Genomic DNA, 15304 nt, shown 5'->3' on the forward strand with positions numbered 1-15304 from the left:
TTGATTATATTTGAAGTCATTTGATTCCAAAGCAACTGGCACCAATTCTGCGTAGGTAATATTAATTGTTATTTCTTAACATTTACAGTCATAACATAACCTTACATTGATCCAGAATCGGTCAGTCAGACATTTATCTTTGTGTCACAATGCATTCACTTTGCGCTTTGTGTAGCTTGTATGTTGATTTCTCTGCATGTTACTGTTAGTCTTGATAGTCACATTGAATGGTGGAATAAAGTAATTAATGAAATAATCTAAAGTACTTAAAACAACAACTTAAAGCAATGACTTTTTAAAATTTTTCTTCAGCTATAATCCTCTGATAATCATGGAGCCATATTTTGCTGGTTTTAAGCACGTGCAGCAGGACTATGAAGTCACTCTTGAACTCGCAAGTGAGGAGACTCAAAAAACTAGAAATGCACAAAATTCTAGGACGGGGTCTTACGGTGTCAGTATTAGAGTCCAAGGAATTGATGGACATCCTTACATAGTACTAAACAATACAGAAGGATGTTTGTCAGAAAATCCACCTCCTGGAAAAGAACAGCAGGTCATTTCTCAGAGTGTAAGCAAGCCAGCCACAGACTCCAATATTGCTTTTAAGTTGGAGGACAAAAACGGTGAACACCCAAAGTTTCCTGGAACACAGCACATGCAACCCTGTATGCTTAAAAGCCTAAAGATAACCAATCTGGATGAAGAGGAAAATGGAATATCAGATTTTAAAGATGGAACAATGAAATCCTCCAATTTGTTGAACTTTCAAAGACATCCTGAACTTTTGCAGCCTTATGATCCTGAAAAAAATAACTTGAACTTGGATAAATACCAATCTGCTGTGTGCAGTAAATCTGAATCTTTTGCAGATGAAGATAAAACCGAAGCAAAGCCTTGGATTTCCTCATCTAAAGTAGTGTCCCTACAGAAAACAAATACACATCTTGCAGAGCCAACCAAAGCAAATTCAAAAAAGATACGTTTGAACAGATCAGTAGAAGACCAAAATAAGCAACTGTCAGATTGTCCTAGTAGCACGATCAGCCCCAATGAAGTGCGTGTTTCAGAATCATTTTCGTCTGCAGGAGGATCCCCATGTGTTAGTCCCACTGCTTATCCGGAGACAAGAAAACCTAGACCAGATGTTCTTCCCTTCCGCAGACAAGATTCAGCTGGGACAGTATTGGATGACTCACGAAGATCATCATCCTCATCAGCTACTCCCACTTCTGCAAATTCCTTATACAGATTTTTACTTGATGACCAAGAGTATGCCATCTATGCAGACAACGTTAATCGGCATGAAAACAGAAGATATATCCCATTTTTGCCTGGAACTGGCCGTGATATTGATACTGGTTCACTTCCAGGAGTGGATCAACTAATTGAAAAGTTTGATAAGAAAGTTGATCCTCACAGAAGAGGTAGGTCAGGAAAAAGGAATAGAATTCATCCAGATGATCGTAAAAGATCAAGAAGCGTTGATAGTGCCTTGTCATTAGGGCTTGATGTAAATTCAGATTATTTAGGTGAATTCAGTAAAAGCTTGGGTAAGTCAACAGAGCACTTGCTGAGACCATCTAAAGTTTGCCTTCACAAGCAGTTATCCAGAGATCAAAAGTCACCTTCGAAAGAGATAAAGATTTCTGCTCGAAGTATTGGAAAACTGCAAATGCCTGATAAAGACACTCAGAACAGCAATTTCAATTCTTTGCAGTACCATAAACAAAACGGAGCTGATACTGAGAGCTTGATGTTTAGGTCATGTACACTCCCAGGACAGAATAAGAGAGAGGAAGTTAGAACAGTAACTTCTACTTTGTTGTTGCCAAACCGAATCACAATTCCACCTGATTCAGGAACCAAGAAGATTTCTGTAAAAACATTTTCATCCATCCCTAATATACAGGTAATTTTGAATTTACTTGTTGTGTTTTGCACTCTGGCATACTAAAACTGCCATATTGTTAAATGCATTTTTTGTGCTCTTCATTAGAACAAACTCCCATCACACAATACTTGCAAATGGGATAGCAGAGTTGTTCTGGAGAAATGTAAATACAGAAATTATTCCTGTAGTTGCAGGTATAGAAAACAGGGCTTGTAAAACAGTTTATTCTTGTATGGGTGAAAGAACATGGTGGGGACAAAGAAGATTATTGTAAGTGATGTTATGATGATTCTTAAACATAAATGGACAAAAGTAGAATGCTGAAATGTATGTAACTCCATGCAAAATTATGTTTTCTTTCTTTTGGTGTGGAGTATGCTTTCTTCTTGCACTAAGAGAAAACTCCAATGGATCTTTGTGAACTTTAGGTCCAGAGTTCATAATTTTTTTCATGATAGAATAGAATGGAGAACTTCAGTTGTCCAGGTTGTATTTACAACCCTCACAGGATTATATTTTTTGACATTTTATCTTGTCCTTTTAGGCAACTCCTGATCTCTTGAAAGGGCAGCAAGAACTTGCACAACAAACGAATGAAGAGACTGCTAAACAGATACTTTACAATTACCTAAAGGAAGGGTTAGTAAACAGAGCTAACTTTTGGAGAGGAGATTGTATTTTCTCAGTGTTTATTTTCTATTACATTTAAAATGCGAAACTATAAAATCAAAGCTATAACTAAATTAAATGTCTGTTTCATAATTCTGTGCCCTTTCAGGCATTATAGGATCTCAAAATACCCAGGCAATCAGGACTTGGGTAAGGTATTGTACAGGATTTGATTAAATGTACTTGATAGTTGTGAATTAGAGTATGTTTTGTCTTCAAAATACTTCTGGACTTAAACTTCATGCGATATGGAGTTCATCATACCTCATGGGAGTTTAAGCTTGTGGATTTTTTAAACAACAACAACAACAAAGTGTTATCTCTTAAGGTTTGACAGAAGCTGTCTTGTTGCTCTGCATTTAATCGTTTGTCCACCTGTAACTCTTCTACTTGGTATTTTCTAATGATAACTCATTGAAAGATGAAGGAAGGAGAAATGAATTAAAATATACATGATGCAGTTACGTTTCTTTATATTCCTGATGTAGCAGGTTCTGGGAGCTGTTGGAGTGCTATTTTATGGTGCAGTAGTCAGGACTTGAAAAACCTAATACTAATTATTTCTAATTTCACTATGTCTGAATAATATACATGCTGAATACATGTCTTTCCACAGCTATACTTTTGTACAAGAGAGTTGCAATTAAAGAGTTCAATGATTTATTTGGGGGGGGCGAAGTGAAGGGGCTGTGTGTTATGAGTTTTAGTGGGGTTTTTGGTGTTCTTGTTTCTTTGGTGTATTTGGTTTGATGGTGTTTTTTGGGGTTTTTTTGTTTGTTTATTTTGGTTTTTTTTAGAAAACATTCCGAATATGCCTCTCTTTAAAGGTTTTAATGAAATCATAGTGAAGATAATTTCTGACTGGTTCATATTAGATTTTTTTCTTTTATGGTGATTTTCAGTAGTTTGGACACTCTGAATTTGTTTTGATGTTAACAAAATAGTACCTTTGATCATGTTGTTGCTTACTTCTACTGTCTGTGTTTTAGAAGTGCTGATAATGACGATGCAACAAAGAGGAAAGTCAACTTAGTTTTTGAGAAAATTCAGACTTTAAAGTCAAGAGCTGCTGGAAGGACACAGGTAAACAATTTTTTAAGTTGCTTTGGCTTGTTTTATAGTGATAGAGTGTTCAAACAGGGCTTTAAAAGTTTGAGTCCCCTCACTGACTTCAATTAAACTATTCTTGTAGTTCCTCAGTACTATGGCTTAATTTTAATCATACATTGAGGTGATTTATGAGAAATCTTCATGTTAACAATTAAAAAAGAATGTAAAGGAGTCTACCGTGAGAGCTTCTACATTTTGCTTCTATGCTTAAGAAGGAGAGATATGCAAACTTAGCATAAATATCAAAAGGCTGTTGGATTGAAGAAAAAGGTAACATACGTAGCTTTAAAAAAATAATGGTGGACCATCTTCTCATTATAGTGATGGAAATAGATATACAAGTGAAGAGAGTTTTTTAATTTGTAATTTAGAAAAGCAGTAGTCTAGGATATTGTTTAAAAGCCATATTACAATAACAGCATTTGACGATCTGCCTACTGAAAAGTTTTTGTTTCCTGCTACGTGGTGCACTATTTTTTCATTTCTAAAGCAAAGTGAAGAAATGCCCAGTGCTGGCATAAGAAGGATTAAGTGATTACTTTTGATGATTATTTTGTCCTGGGCTATAATTAGTCAAAATGAAAATGTGAAACACATCTTAAGAAACTACCGAAAAACAGTGTTTGAAAATCTGTCTTGACATATACGCATGAATTCTTTTGATGTCCATTTTGTGTAATTGGTGATATCTCAGTCAAATTTGGCCCCAAGTACTCATGATTTATTTCATGTGTTGCCTAATTTGAATTTTTCTTTAGGTTTGTGTTTTTTCTGTATTATTGGCAACATTCCTTGAGCAATTACCAAGAAGTTTTATGAAAATCAAATCATGGTTCCTTTGAAAACGTTAGCTTGGCTTGACCCATGTGAAAAGTCCCTGGTGAGCTCAGGCAGTTGATGCTACACTTTATTAGACTTGCTTTAGATTTTAAAAAACAATTGTCAAAGAACATCTTGGCTTTGTGGGAATATACATCTCTATTTAATTGCAGGTTTCGGATTCTTCAGCTGAAGTAAAAGCATTGGTGGAACAAAAAGCAGAGCTTGAAAGGAAAGTGGAAGAATTAGAGAAAAAACTGGATCTAGAAATTCGGGTAGGATACTTTGTTGTTATAAAACATTTGACTATTTCAAATATACTTTTCTAAGTAAGTGACAACTGATCAACCATCTGAATCTTTTTTGCTTCGTATTCTTTTTAATCCAGATATACCTGTGCTTTTACAGAAGACTTTTTATTTTAAGTGTAGTTGCTCATAGCATAATTACCCTCTTTAAGAAGTCTTTCTTAGTATTTGAGGAGTTTGGAGCAAAAATAAAATGTCAGGCATATGCACATAAAATTTCTTGGGTATCTTCAGAGGTAAATGTTAATCTGTCAACTGCAGTGAGATACATGTGCAGTGAGAGACAAACTGTATAACTCATTACCTGCTGTTTATTAGTTACAGCATTATTTTTGCAGTGCTGAATTCAAAGTAATTAAGTACAGCCACGCTCTGAAGACATGAGAAGGACAGCTGGCTTCTTTCAGTTTGCATTTTGAGTCTATGATAAGAATCAGTATTCTTGAAACTGATTAGATAGTACTGAGGAGTTTTCAGTTCTCACATTTCTAATACAAATCAAAAAGCAGTGCTTTGTGTGCTCTAATAAACATTCCAAGCTTTTAATATTCATAAATTAATAAGCACTTCTACAAGTGAAAAATATCAAAGTCTTGAAATGGCTTCTTTCATACAATAAAAAAGAGCCTTTAATTTATTTATGTTTAGTTTAGTATCTTGCTTAACTTCTGGTGTACAAAATTCAGAATCAGCAAAATTCCAAAGAAGAGAGAGATGCTACACGGGCAAGCCTGAAAGATCTTCAGTTGCAACTTGATGAAAGTATATGTGAAAAAGAAGCCTTAAAAAAGCAGCTGGAAGAAAGCGAGAAGGAACTCAGAGAAAACCTAGAAGAGTGAGTTACTTCTAGAAAAGTTATTAATTGGAATTTGTACCTTTTCTTAAACCTTTTAGATTAAAAGTACCTGTGTCTTCAGAATATGTTAATGGCATTAGACAGAGTGACATTTGTTATTGTAGGAAATGTTTCTACCATTTAAAAATGGCATGTTTTTGTACTATCTGGAAGGAAAAGAAAGATTGTTGAATTTACAGTCTTCCTCTTAGTGCAAATTGCTTTTTAATATTTCATGGTCATAATATATAATTCAGGTCTTTAAAATGCGGAAACACTCGAGTGCTTTAGTCAAGAATATAGTACCAGGTTTAAATCAAAATACAACTTTCCACTTACATATCTACTTAAAAGAGTTCTCATTTTTTACCCCTCTAACATTTCATTTTTCTGCTGTGTTGTATCCCATTCCCTTGTGGGGAATATGGGAATAGATACTTGTACCTTTTTAGTACTTGAAAGAACAAATTAGGGTTTCTACAAATTAAAAAATCCTGTCTAATTTTTCCTGATGAGGCTTTTTCAAGTGAAGATGGAGCAGGAGCAACACCAGACTGAGATCAGAGATCTTCAAGACCAGCTGTCTGAGATGCATGATGAACTGGATAACGCTAAACATACTGATGAAGGGGAGAAAGAGGTTCTGATTGAGGTTAGTTATAAAGTACCAGAAGAAGGATGACAAAATCAAAAGAATTGCATAAAAAGTGGGAACCAAGATACATGTAGAAGAAATACATGCCTTAGCTTTTCCATTCTGTTAATCTAAAACAATATACCGTTATTAGGTGACCTAAGAAAGCATGTTGTAGTAACTACATTAACGGTAAATGGAATACAAAGTCTAAGTACCATTGTTTTACAGAATAGGAGAACAAATAGCATAATGGTTGAGGGACAGCTCAGTTATCCACTATTACCAGGTAATAATCGCAGTCAGTTTTAATGATTAAATAGGAGTTTGGGTCAGAACAGGGAAGATCAGTTTAAAGAAGGTGTACATACTAGCAAGGCCAGATGAGATTCATCTAAGAAAATGAAAAGAACTCACGAAAGCAATCTCTAAATTGTTGACCCCCTATTGACGGGACCAGGGAGACAAGAGATACAGTCTGAAGAGGAACAAAAGAGTTACGGGTTTTTTGTCACCTGGGGATGAGAGAGCAATTGATTATAGCCTGGTTATAGTAATATACTGATGATGAAATAGAGAAAATTGCTTATTAAATTTGTTGGTAAGGGTGTGTCAGTGCATAATGGTTCAAGAGGAAGATAAGAATTCAGAATTATCTTAATATTTGTAGTACCAAAACAAGTCACTTCTCTCAATCCTAGTGCAAAGAACTAGCTGAAGAAATGTAAGCTAAATGTTAAAATGCAAAACAGGGAGCAAAAGCATAGACAGTAGATCTCAGGAATATTAAAGATGTTTGTATGCAAGACATGCTGAGTGGAATAACTACCTTGTTTTGTGCAGATGAGATTTGATTACTCTCTTAAGTTACTGTCATAAACCTCAGGCACTGCAGAGATGAAAGTTGTACATAAGTAGGGGAATATCTGGGATGATGGTGATAGCATTGAAAAACATTACCTATGAAGAAGGACTTTAATCTGAATGGAGGAGTGAGGGAAGAGTCAAAAGCACATCTTATATAATGTTGCTATAATGGAGATAGTGGTCACTTTTTCTACGTTGTGTGGAGACAGAGTAAGAAATAAGAGATTTAGCTGCAGAGATTTGATTTGTTGGAAAACGTTTTCTATCAATATGGATAAAGAAACAGTGGAATATGGCTGTCTGAGGTGACAGTAGAATCACTTTCATTGTAGGTTTTTAAGGACAGAGGATGTACTGATCCTGCTTCAGTGCAGGGGAAGTTTGCATTCTTTTTGAAAGTGCGATTATTCACAGCTTGAGAAATACCCAATTAGATAATATTTAAAGATGTCCATTTTTGATTGTTGCTGTTGTTTTATTCTGTGTTTGTATACATAAGTGTGTGTGTTTATTCTTCATATTCACTGACTATCCACTTCCTTACCAGCAATTTGGAAAGGGGAAATGACTTCTAGGGGAAACATGGTGGGAGGAGGAAGGGTGTAAAGGCATGGACTCAGTTGGAAAGCACGTTTTGTCTTTAGCACTTGCAGAAGCAACTTTATTCTTCCCAGCAGAAAAGACAACAATGAATTATCATTGGGTTCACTTCTCTTGCAGTGTGGGAAACAAAAGGTTTTTCTTTGTTCCTGTCTGCCTCTTTGCTTCAGAAGGTAGAACTGAAGGAGTTGTTAAATTGCACCCTTAGTTTGACTCCTGCTTTATTTACAGACAACATAACATACACCATCAACATTTTTTCATAGTTTTGCAGCATCAGATATGTTGACCCATTATATAAAACATCAGGCATTTGTTACAGTTCTAATAACCTTAGGGTTTATTACATTTTTAGCTTACTATAAAAGCTGAAAAAAATACATCAGTCATACGAAATGAAGTTGGCCTTGGGGAGCTTACACTTGGATGCTTTGCTTCTCTGCAACACAAACAGAACATCCATTGGAGCTATTTGTCATGCAATTGTGTTTAATTTTGTTCTTTAGGAGCTGATGCAAATGAAGCAGGATCTGCAAGAAGTATTAATAGCAAAAGATCAACAAGAAGAGATTTTGAGAAAGAGGGAGAGAGAGCTTACGGCTTTAAAAGGAGCACTAAAAGAAGAAGTATCTAGCCATGACATGGAGATGGATAAACTTAAAGAACAACACAATAAAGAATTGCTCAATCTACAACAGAGCCTGGAGAAAGCAACAGAGGTGAAATAATTAATCTTTGCAGGGAAAAATCATATGCGCCACAGATGTCCCATACTAGATGCTTTCAGATACTAATATTTCCTTAGCAAAATAAATAGGTAGATTTGGGCTAGGAGATTCTTAGCTGCTGCTGATAAGTTCTATTCCATACACTTATATAATGTTTTGATTGTTTGTCACAGCTGAAATTGTGGCTGTTTCTTCAAGCAGTTATTTACTATGTTTGCTTCATTGCAAACTTTAAAAGGGAGATCGGTGTATACTACAGAGGACCATTTGGTTGTCTTGGGTTAAATGGAATCACTGAAACTTTAAGGATGCCGTGAAGACTGTCAGTGTGCTTTGCCAGTGATGCTGTTGAAATTACAGTTTTGGAGCTTCTAGCAGTTCTCCACAGTTCTTTGCAGCCTACTTTTCTTACCTTCAGCTACTTGTGTCACCTCCTTTTCCCTAGTTACATTGTCCCATCTTGTTCCTTGAACTACTTACTACTAGGGTTTGTTGTTTTATTTTGTGTCCTTTTCATTTATTGAGCTTATCTTGTTTACTGAATGGTCAAATGAGTGCCAGCACAAGGGAAACAGCAGGGAGTGGGTGTCTGGAAGCAGGCAGGAGGAAAACAGAACTGAACGAATTGCCTCTTCCAGCATCAGTAGGAAGTCTTTGTGAGGGGGAGAAGAGGAAGAGTTTTCAGCTGTGCATTATCTGTTACTGTTTTCCAGAAGATGTCCTTTGTGAAGTTATCTTTGTAGAAACAGCAGCTAAGAATTTATTGAAAGATTTTTTTTTTTTGTAAGGGAACAGCTCTTATAAAATTTTAAGTGTTATTTTTACGATTTTACAATGCCAGTTATTTGTGTCTTTTTCATATCCTCTTCCCTCATTTTATTTCTGTCAAATATTTGAGAAAATGTCTAAAGGCAAACTGTGCTTAACCAATGTAAGTCAAAATTTTGTAGGCCCAGTTTTATGCTTAGAAATGTCCATGCTAATTTTTATCTTTTACCCGTACCTCGTTGGTGTTAGATGAGTTGTGGTTATCCTACTAGTCGTGGCCAAAAACATAATGTAGAACTGCATTAAAATTAAGCTTGAAACGTGAAAGAAGTTTCCCAAGCTTTATATGTTTATGAGCAAAATAGGAGCATGTATGGAAGATGATGGATAGATATTGTATGATTGAATTCTGATAAAGAGTATTCTTTTAAAGGATTGTTTTTAAATGTGCAGTTTTCTTCAATGGTTAGAAAAGTTTATATACACTGGTTTGTTTATGCAGCCTAGGACTTCTACTTGAGATTGTTGGGCTTTACTTAAATGTGTTGTTTCTCGTTGTTTACATCATCATGAAGATATTTGACTCATCTGAGCTGCTTGAACTGTGAATTCATTTTTTTCTTTGAGAGAAAAGTAGAACATTTAAATTATCATTTTTTATTATACAATAATTGTAGTGACAGCTTAACCTCAGTGAACCATCTTTCAGAGCTACTGCATGGTAATTCACTGTATTTCAATTATGGAACTGTAATTACGACTGACAAGAAATGAAAGAGTAGTCTGTTTGGCATAACAATAACACAGTCTGGGAAATGGCTCTATGACTAGGTTGCTGTGGCTTAGAGATAGTTATAAATAGCATTTATTTACTTGCGTGACATAGTCTATCTAATAGTAAATTTAATAAGAGGTTCAAAAGTGAAATTTAATTAATTAGTGTTGCTCTAAGCACCAGTTATCCTCTTCCAATTTTACTTCAAGTGATTTTTGTTGGTTTTATTTTAAGTAAAACTTTTATCGTGCTTAATTGGAATGTGGGCTTTTTTTGTGTTTGTGTGTTGGTGTCCCCCCCCAATCTGGCTGGTATTAGTACCCTTAATGATTTTTTTTTTTTTTTTTTTGAAGCTTAGCATTATTGCTATGCCTGCTGGCTGAGATTAGTTGTTGAGTTTGATATATCATCTATCAGGGAAGTATAGCCAGTCTCTGCAGGGAGTTAGATGAGTGATCTGCTGTGATCTTACTTATGATATTAATTATTGGTTTTATAGTTAATCTAGAATACCCAACAGTGTGTGTGAAAATCATGTGTTATACAATTGAAGCTGCTTGACTGTTAAATATTTTTTTAAATATTATTGCAAGCTGGAAAGATTTATATTGGCTGGAGGGATACAAGAAATTCACATCAAAGATTAGTGGAAAGGGCCATTCTGTTGTATTTAATGAGGAAAACTGGTGTGTAAATGCTGTAACAGTGGTTTACCATACAGAAAATATGGATAATGATGTTTGATAGATCAGGGTATATTGGAGTCTGTATGTAAAAGGTTGTTAGTTCATATGTTTCTTCTATATCATTCAAATTGGTACACTGAAAAAGGTGTTTTGTGATAGGTATTAGGCCGAAGGAAATTTTTGCAGGGAGAAAGGAAGTAATTTTTGTGCCAGTGTTAAATCAACAGAATTTTTCAGCTGCCGGAGACTTCAGGTAGGTTGGCAAGTAATGTTGAGTGCGTTTAGTTGGTGTGATTAGAATAGCACATAGAACTGTTTTGAAATCATGTTAGAAACATACTCAAGGTTATGTGATGGAAGAACAGAGCGGGGTTATTATGTTATGTGCGATTCTGTTCTCAGGCTCACTGATGTGGTGGTAGGTTGGGGTTTTCTTGGTTTTTTTAAACAGAGATCATTAGATAAAGCTGCAGATATGAAGATATTAATTTTTTTGCTACAGTTTACCTTTTAAACTCATTTTTCTATTATATCTTTTGCTTGTGGTGGTCTTGAGATGGCTGTGATTGTTCTTAACTTCATTGCTGAGACCATACTTTTTCCATTTAACAATAGTAAAAGTTTCACTTCTCTATAACATATCTCTGTGGGGTAATAATTACCTTTAATTTAATAATAAACATCTTTCTAATTAAAAATGGATTTCTCTGTCACCACCAGTGCTAGAGCAGAAATGAATATGAATTTTTTTATGTTTTAATGTAGTACAAAAATTTATATTATTTAATCTGACCCTACAACACAAGAGGCCAGAATTGTACTACTTAACCATAAGTGCTCTGTCACTGTAGATGAAGTGCCACTGTTTCAGTAAAATTTGGAAATAGCTTTTGGAATGTAATACTGTAGGTAAAAGGTTGTAGCAAATTGCAGCTAGTACTGTTCAAATTCCACTGAAATTGTGTCAACTTGGGAGTGCAGTTGTAAACTGTGCAGCACCCAAATTTATGTCTGTTTTGAGAAGCAGTCTGCACAAATTTTGTCGTTCAGAAAAAGCTGTAATCATCCCATTATGAAGAGGCTTATCTAAGCCTGACCTTGACTGATTTATTTACGGTTCATCAGGCTTCTGGCCTTGTCCTCAAAATGATAAAACAGACACTCAGAGTTTAGAAGCTGATTCATTTATCAACACATTTAAGAACGCAATGAAGTTTGTGGTCATGTAAGCTTTAACTGTAATGTATGTATTAAGACACGTGATATGATTAAAGAGAAGAAGGAATTTTACCAGAGTAAGCAGTAGGAACAACAAAAGACAGTGGTTTCCTTCTGCACATTTTATGAACTAAAAGTGTCTTCCTTTAAAATAAGAAAACAATATAAAATTTTGAGCATTGCAGATGAGAATAGGCTTTGGTTTTATTCTTTTCCCATTTGTATGAATTGATTGTGAATTTAGGTGAATCTAGCACAGACCTGTAATAACTCTGAAGTGAAAGAGAATATTATACCTTTCTCTACCTAATCTGATAATATATTTCTTCTTCAAAGCTAATAAAAATGTTCCACATAGAGAAACTTAACAAAAACCACTCTAGCATTGTAAATGATACTGGTATGTACTGTGTATGCCTTTCTTGTAGAAATGGCTTGGCATATATAGTTTAAATGTAAAATGAAACATAACTAAACTTAGTATACTCTGAGAACCTATTTTGGAATAATGTTGTACAACAACCAAACAGTGGTTACCCAAGTTACTCAGCGTAAAGTGAAGACATAACTGATTGTGAAGCATCGCAAAGACACTTTGGTACATAAAGTGAGAGACAAATTTAATTTATATAACTGTAAAATTATATATATGGAAAATAACAATAGGATCCTAACTAACTTGTGCCCCTCTAAGGTGAAATCTTGGGGTTATAATAAATAGCTCTACAAAAACATCGTCTTGATAGCAGTAAAAGAAACAAATTATATTATAGGAATTACTTGGGCATAAGAATGTCATTATACTCTTGTATACGTATGTCCATAAGTCATCTGAATGTGCATCATGAATGCTGTGTCTGAGCCTAGCCTGTTCACCTCAAACAAGATACACAACAACTGGAAAAGATTTAGAGAAGATGAACCAGGATTTCAGATGCCACTGGTGGGTTTTTTCTTTCCTCTGCTTGCCTGAGGCAGCCTTTGCCATGCTGAAATAACACTTTTTTTTGTTTCAGTTGTAGAAGCTGGTTGGTAACTAATCTAATGAAAGAATAGTGGAGTGACTGGTCCAAGTCAATGTTTCCTCTTTCATGACCTGACTCCCCCTGCCCCCCCTTTCATTTTCTGCCCTCCTTTACCAGCCTTCTAAAATCCTGGTATGTTTTTGATTGATTCCCAGTGTGGTCCTACAAACACAGATGGACTGGGGTAAAGAGAGGGATGGTGCACAGACCGAAGCGTGACAGTGGAAGGAAGGCTGCGGGTGCTACTTAAATAGACATCATTATTGGAAACACATATTTTAAAACTGTATATGGAAAATCTGGGAGACAGATTTGATTTGTTTTGCTGTAAGTGTCCGTTCTGTGCATGGAAAGGAAGTTGTTTGGTAATAGCATCATGCATATTTTCAGACACCCATTTAATATAATACCAAACAAATTATGGAATATTAGCTGTGTTGTCAACAAGAATAAAAACATGCCTCTAAAGCTCACTGAAGAAGTAATTTGGTGATTTTGTCTTTGGTGCTAAAAGCAACCTTTTATGCTCCAGCTCCTCTGGTCTTTCATTTCCATACAATTTACTCCTCCATTTATTTAGTGGGGACATGTGTGTGTTTGGATGCAGACAGTACCATGAAACTACAACTGAGTGGTTTTTATACTGTATGTAGAGTCAAGAAAGCCTCTGAGAAAAACTGTCCTGCAAAGTTCTATTTAAGTTGGATTTGACCACATCTAAACAAGACAAAAAAACCCAACCAGCTATCTGTTTTATCTGTAATAGTCATTTCACCATTGCGAGCCTTATTCAGCAGGACTATTTAACTTAGCCTGGGTTGGGAAGGGGGAGTTGTTTGTGGGGTTTTTTTTTGTTTTGTTTCTGAAAGTGGGCAAGAGCCTGTGCAGTCAGATGCATCTCTAATACTATCAGAAGGATCTCTAATCCTTATCAGTACAAGACACTATATGTATGTTCAGGTGGTTTGTCTTATGAAAGTGTATGTTAGTGTATGTGTGTGAAGTGTTTGACTGTGTAAGTCAATTCAGTAGGGTACAATATGAACACAGAACTAGTTAATATTTTACTCTAGTCTTTGCAACAACTTCTGACCTTGAAAAAACTGTTAGTATAAGCCAGTCTCAGCATGTCATGGTACATAGCTGGGAGGATAATATGACATTGATATAGCTACTGGTTGAGAGGTTAATACTTCCCTGGCTCTGGATTTTATAACTGTTTAAATGTTAGGTCGTGCCTATATTGGGAAATTTTGTTTAATATGCTCTGTGTAAAAAAAGAGGTAAATTCTCCATTTTAAAAGGTAGACATTTAAATCTTTCATTACATCTCATAAATGAAAACCTAAATAGTTTTGGAAATAATATTAAGGATATGATACTGTTTAGATCAGTGAAAATGGCCTTGCAAGAAAACAAGTCTTGTCTCCAAACTGTCATAAGTGAATGATTTTTAACCAGTTAATAGAATAGCTCTGGTTGAAGTGGAAGGAAAGACAGTCTGACTTGCTTGTAAATTTGTGCAGTTGCTTACTGAATAATCTCTTGAAGTAGAGCTGAGGATTCAGGTTAGTTGCAGCATACCTCACTGAGAGATAAAAAAACACTGACCCTTTTAATAGGTAACTAATGATAGTTAACTTCCAAAGGCATAGCCATGTGTTAAAGTAGGCTAGGCCTCATTTTGAGATAATGGAAAGAATTAATATAATCAGCGTAAGGTAGAAAAGCAGTAAGTAAAGCTGTTTAGTCTCTTTCAAGAAGCTTGGGGGTTTTTGTTTGGTTGGGGTGGGGGGCAGGCAGGGGAGTTGGTAGCCTAACACTCTATTTTTGCTTTTAAGGAGTTCTCACATTCCTTTTTTAGAGGTATGAGATCTTATTATCCATGCTATCCAGTGTTACTGTGTCATTCATCCCAGGGCTTCCAACTGCTTTGAGAAATAGTGTCTGAAGTTACAATTGCCTAAAGGTACACAGTGGGGAAAAATACCAGAACTACAAACAGAAATAGAGACCTGTTATTTGCATTCATGAGCTTTGAATGCTAGATGACTATACCTGAATAATACTGATTTCAGAAGCTCTCTTGACTGAAGAGCTAATAAGGATTACAATTAAAGGGCTGTCCCTATGTTGAGACTCAGGGTGTTTGTCATTTGTCCTTGGGTGTCAGTCTTTGCGTATAGGTTGGTTTTGGTTTTTTCTTTCTTTGGAAATCACCTGCATGTTACCTAGGGAAATCAGTGTCTAGTTGTTTTATTTAAACATGTTTTGTTTATATACAAAAAGGAGAGGAAAAGACAATAGAAAGGGATTTGATATCTCCATCACTGCTATCCCCTCAGGATTGTGTGAGGGAGCGGGGTAG

General features: G+C 35.5%; 1 protein-coding gene across 5 annotated transcripts in view; it reads left to right on the forward strand.

The window, feature by feature from the left end:
• CGNL1 (cingulin like 1) overlaps positions 1-15304 on the forward strand; it is a 66622-nt gene that overhangs the window by 16527 nt on the left and 34791 nt on the right. For 4 of the 5 annotated variants that reach the window (XM_074601863.1, XM_074601861.1, XM_074601864.1 and 1 more), the window contains 7 exons: positions 313-1912; positions 2439-2533; positions 3553-3646; positions 4666-4767; positions 5487-5635; positions 6152-6287; positions 8243-8455. In XM_074601863.1, the coding sequence (XP_074457964.1) occupies positions 332-1912; positions 2439-2533; positions 3553-3646; positions 4666-4767; positions 5487-5635; positions 6152-6287; positions 8243-8455 (2370 nt within the window). In that variant the 5' untranslated portion in view covers positions 313-331. The remainder of the gene's footprint in view (positions 1-312; positions 1913-2438; positions 2534-3552; positions 3647-4665; positions 4768-5486; positions 5636-6151; positions 6288-8242; positions 8456-15304) is intronic. The other variant, XM_074601866.1, reaches the window with a different exon arrangement.

This window comes from Larus michahellis, chromosome 9 (genome assembly GCF_964199755.1).
Source record: "Larus michahellis chromosome 9, bLarMic1.1, whole genome shotgun sequence".
In the NCBI taxonomy this organism is placed as follows: Eukaryota; Metazoa; Chordata; class Aves; order Charadriiformes; family Laridae; genus Larus; species Larus michahellis.